Raw genomic sequence first — 5,545 nt, forward strand, 5'->3', positions numbered from 1 at the left:
CAGTTTCCAAATAACACTTTGAGTGTAATACAGAAAGTCACCTTCTGTTGTCACAGTGACAAATCAAAATTTGCAATTGGCTCAGCTAGAAAGCTTGAAAACATCTTTCAAGCTTTGCTTCTCTGTCAGCTGAGCCCCTCTCTTTAAACCACACCTCCAGCTGACTATAAATTCTTCCTCTCTGAAGGATCGGTGGTAGCCTCACACAGACAGTGCAGACGTACTGTGACAGGGTATTTTCTCTTTTTTGTACTCAGTGCTGTTCTCCAGCGCACGCTGTGTTAACAGTGCATGTTTCCTCAGCATGTTTTGGCACGGACAGACAAGGCTTGACAGAGCTCAACAATCACCGTAAGGCTCTCCGAAAGGGACTGTTGAATTTGACGGATCAGAGTGAGAAGGGGGATCTGTGGCTGAGGAGAGAAGATTCAAGGCTGAAAAAGCTACAACCACCTCCAGACGAAGGATTTAACTTTGTGATACCTGCCTGGAAACATCTTTATTACACTTCTCCTTTCTGTTACTGTAATATTGCAAAAAAAAATAATATCACCACTTTGACTGCAACTTCTACTGCTACTGTGGAAGTAGGGCAGATTTCAGCACTTTGATGTCCAGCCAACAAAATATGTCTACAGATAGAATGCTTGACCACTGCAAAGCACCAAATAATGGGACTTACCAAGCCCTCTCCTATCTGATGATAGGAGAATTTGTGCTGGGTTTGCCTCTCAACCTGTCCGTCCTCTACATCTTCGTCTTCAGGTATGAATGAACACAAACTTAATCTCTGTATCACTGTCTTTTCCTTATGTTTAGAAAGTACTTGAAATTACAACAATAATACATAGTGTAGACATGTGAGAGGACAACAAAAGCCATCAGAAAACTATCATGAAATCTTTAAGTTAAATGGGAATAGCAAGAACAGTCTGGATTACCTGCTAACACTAGTACTTTCTAAAACCTGGGTAGCTTTTAAATCCTGATATCTCAGCCTTGTAACTGTGCAGAAGAAACTGTAATAGATAGATGCTCCCTCCAGCAAAGAAGAGGAAGACACTGTTAACATCCTCTTTGGAGTCTCGTTTGTTCTTAGAAAACTTGACAAAATCAAGTCACTCTAAACTAACTCTGTTAATTTAAAAAAAAAAATCAGTATGAACGAAAAACAAAGCTGAACTTAGCTTCAAAAACTCCCCTAAAGTTGTAAATGATTCATATAACTAACTTTCAACCACAAGGAACACCATAACATTCAAAGGGGAAAACAGGTTAAGTATTTTTTTACTTGAAAAGGTTGAACACAGAGAAGCAGAGATGCGTGTACTACATAGAGACTGACTGATAAATGTGGTAAATGTGGAGAGCATTGCGCTCTGGGTAAAGGGTAACTATGACGGTACTATAGCGGCTTCCAGCTGGCACACTCCGGCCAGCGTTTTCCTTGATACCTCTGTATATTTCCCTTCAGTGAAATATGCAGAGCAAAACAAAAAGCTAAACCCAACCTATTAGTGCACATATGTGTCTGTTGTTTATCAGTTGATCCTTTATGAATTATCTTCCTGAAGCATGAAGCAAAGTGCATCAGCTAAATAAGAGAACCGTCACAGATGTTACGCATGAAACGATCTGTATCGCGGACTTCTTTTGTTTTGTTTTTTTGCTCCTCTGATGAAAAATTAACTGTGCATTACTTCTCCTTAGGTTCAAGTTCTGGAAGAACAAAAGCATCTTCCTGTTCAATATCGTGGTTGCGGATTTCTTGCTTGTGGCCTTACTTCCTGTCAAGGTCTACCATTACCAGCACGGCGTGAGGCGCAGCGACAATGATGTGGTTTGTAAAATGATGCTTTTCATGCTGTTTCTCAACCGAGGAGCCAGCATAGCCTTCCTCATCATCCTGTCCCTCGATCGCTACTTCAACGTGGTCCATCTTGGAAGGAGAAATTGTGTCAACGTGTTTAAGAAATCTCCTCAGATCTCTGTCATCGTCTGGCTCCTCTTGCTTCCCCTCACCATCCCCACCATGGTCAAGACTTTTGAGTGCTGCAACAGTCACGGCCGTGTAAAGGAGACGTATGCGCACGATGTGACGGACACCTTTAGAGAGGTACTGCTTCCATTCTTTTCGTTTAAACTTAGTTCTGTTTGACTTTGCATTGACACAGCTGTAAAATATTTACCTGTGATATGAAAAATACAATGAGAGCATAAGCAAAGTCCCAATAGCTAAACTAACCTTTCAACTCATAAGAAGAACTACAGCTGTTTGCACTACCTCGCTGACTTGCTGTACAGTTGACATTACCATAATAAAATATTAACTTTAATGGCAAATCTAATCCCCCCTGTTCCCTGACTGGCAGCTCGCTACGGGCCGCAAAAAGAAACTTGTCCAGGCAACTGAATTGTGTTTTTTTTTCCTACATTAACAGTCTGAGGCCTTATATTTTAAGTATTTGTCAATTAAATAACTACTCAAGCTATTTATAATTTTGGTTGACTTGTTTATTGAATTTGTCGATACTGATACATTTTTAGCATTTAAAAACATTTGAACATTTTTGAACCTTTTATAGACTGAAGAGAAAACAATGATTGAGGGGGGGAAAAAATCTATAAATGAACACCAAATAAAGACAACTGGTCGCATAGTTCTTTTCATTTTAGAAATTCCAATTCTTCCAATTTAATTGTATTTTATTTTTTAGCATATACATGTTATAATGTCTTTCACACAACAGGTTTTTATGAAAACAGTCTCTTATGTTCTACAAAGAGAGTGCAAGTACTTTGAAATAATGAAATGAGGAGCTGTCCAACTTTTAGCAAAAGCGTAATTTTTTTTTGGGTGGAGATGACTGGGACAGATGAGCAACTTTATTCTAAGAGCGGGGCTTAGAATTGAGTCCATAATCTCAGTAACAAAGTAACTTTTGAGTGAGACACACACATAATAAATTGTGTCGACACGCTGCAGTAAATTTAAGTATATTTTATTCTATGAGCTACTGCCATCATTCTAAATAGTGTCTTTTTCATTTTTTTTAAGGTGGTCTTCTTTATCCAGATCATTATCCCCTTCATCATCCTGGTCTACTGCACGGTACGCATTGTCAGCCGGCTGAAGAAGAAAACAGTCGGGGAGAAGACCAAACTGAGGAGAGCTGTGTGCGTGGTCATGTCAGTTGTTGTTGTCTTCGCCATCTGCTTCCTGCCCTGCGCTATAGCCAGAGCCGTGCTGCTGGGCGTCCGGCTGCAAAATATGCAGGGAGCAGAGGACATAGCGGTTCAGGTGTACGACAGCCTCATGGTTTTGTCTTACACTGACTGTCTGCTGGACCCGCTGGTATACTGCTTCTGCAACTCAGGGTTCAAAGATGCTTACATATCCACCTTCTGTCCTACATTTCTTCAGAAGAAACTGTTGACCTATGACTCTGGGATGGGAACCAAAGCAACTACCACAACTTCTGGAGGTAGAACTAATTCAGTGCCGATAATCGAGAAATGAATGTTTTTTTTCTGATAAACTGAGATCCTATCTCAATGGTAGCATAGGCATTGTATTTACTATTACATATCAGTGTGGACATCAGTGATCCACACACACAGTGGATTTTAAGCTAATCTGACAGATTATTCTCTGAAAAATCTCAGAAAAACCACGTTGACATTTTAAGGTCATCAAATGCCCTTTACTAGAAGGTGGCACACATGGCATGTGGTGAGTCTGTCGACCAGAATGCAGGTCACAGATCATCATACACTAAAAAAACAGATCAGTGTTTTTAAAAGCCTTCTACAGGAGACAAAGAAAACCTTTTGCACTTTTGCAATGTCAAATGCATACTGACGTAGACTCAGTAAGATGTCGTTAGATTGTCATCAGTAGTTCTGTTATCTCTCCTTGTAAATAAATCACCAAATCGCAACCTGCACATTTACATATGAAGGTGGTTGCTCAACCAAAATATTACAAACATGAATGTAGGTGTACAGAGCATTTAGGTGGAAAAACAGGTTCACTTATAAAGTCGAGATCCTGTCTGACTGGTGCACTCACATGGCTTTATATTATGTAGCTGCTGCCTGATCTAATGCAAAATTCAGCACTTATTTGTAACGATAGGAAACAATGTGTTAGATGTAAATGTACATATCAGCTGCATGCTTTAAATAGTACAATTTAAATAGATATTTAACAGCATTATTTACTTGAATATATTGAAGCATTTTTTATTTATTAGGATCTCTTTCAAACCAGATGTGAAGGATCCGAGATTATGGCATTTCTCTTGTGACTGCATATGCTGGCCTTGCAATACCTACAGAGTAATCAGCATTATAGTGTGGAGAGCCCAACATACGGTTTAGCAGCTTGTTAAAAGTCACTGTACTGAATGTTTGCAGAGTTCTCATTTACCTCTCAGGACACTCTGCATAGCTTAGCATCATGTTTATTATCTATACCTCGAATCAGCTGGATCCGTCCTTATGGGGGTTCACAGTCAGAGCATATTGTGAATTGTGAATTCTATTATGTGTTCTGACATTGCCCCCAAAATGCACATTTATATGTCAATGCCTTACAGCTGCGTCATCTGTCTTGAGGAAGTCATTTCTTTCTGTGGTCTCACTCACGCTGCTTGTCTCAAGCCTCACCGATTGTTCATGTTGTTGAATGTTGTAAACGAGTATTGTGGTGTTCCAACCACCACTCCAAAAATGTCAAATCCAAGTGGACGACGAAAACCTGGAGAGCCGTATTAAACCTTCCTCATTTAAACTGTGTACATTTTTTTGCAATTCTGATGATCTAAATTGAATTATTTGTATAAGACTGTGATACTGACTGAAGATCTTTGTTTACTGCTGCTGTAAATACACAGAACATATCTAAGGGAGAGAGTCCGCAAGAGAAGAGTGTTGTCTTCTCTCTGCAAAACATCTCATTACATTAAAATGTAGACTACTGTCATATAAACACAACCGTGCAAAGTTTCGCTGTAAAATCCCCTAATGGTTTAACTTCATCCCAAACATCTACAGAAAGCCATGCTTCCACATCCTCCTTATGATCCTTGCAATGTCCAAATATTGGCACTGCTGCTCGGCCTTTTGAGGCTCCATGTTCCACCCTTTTGCAGGAGGGTGCTACAGTTTGTTCAGCTTGTGCATGTGCACGCCGATGGCAATAACATGAACTTATCTACAACAGCTCAAGTTCAAGCAGAGCATTTCCACACACCTAGTTTATCCATGCATCATTCCTATTTTGACATTTCTGAACAACATTTTGGGGTGTTCACCTTTTGCACTGGCGAGGCGAACCAGGTGTTGCAATAGGAAGCAGTGGCTGTCAAGTTGAGGCTAGCAGTCTCTCAGCCAGATTACCACAACAACAACAACACAGAACATTATTTCATTATTGTTCTTGCATTTTTTGTTGTTGTTCTTTCTGCAGAGTGGCTCCACGCTCTGTCTGCCTCTTAATAGCCTTTAATGGCTAAATGACCCAGCCTCAATCTGAGAGCGG

The 5,545-nt window shown here is 40.1% G+C and overlaps 1 protein-coding gene across 1 annotated transcript; it reads left to right on the top strand.

The window, feature by feature from the left end:
• The first annotated feature begins 203 nt into the window (after positions 1–203).
• On the top strand, positions 204–4,998 carry LOC103357184 (hydroxycarboxylic acid receptor 2-like). Its single transcript, XM_008281619.1, has 3 exons — positions 204–765; positions 1,711–2,116; positions 3,059–4,998. Exons 1-3 carry the CDS (start codon positions 611–613, stop codon positions 3,518–3,520), a joined length of 1,023 nt encoding a protein of 340 aa, XP_008279841.1. The 5' UTR covers positions 204–610; the 3' UTR covers positions 3,521–4,998.
• The last annotated feature ends 547 nt before the right edge of the window (positions 4,999–5,545 follow it).

The sequence above is a fragment of the Stegastes partitus genome, unplaced genomic scaffold (genome assembly GCF_000690725.1).
Source record: "Stegastes partitus isolate 25-593 unplaced genomic scaffold, Stegastes_partitus-1.0.2 Scaffold239, whole genome shotgun sequence".
NCBI lineage: Eukaryota > Metazoa > Chordata > Actinopteri > Pomacentridae > Stegastes > Stegastes partitus.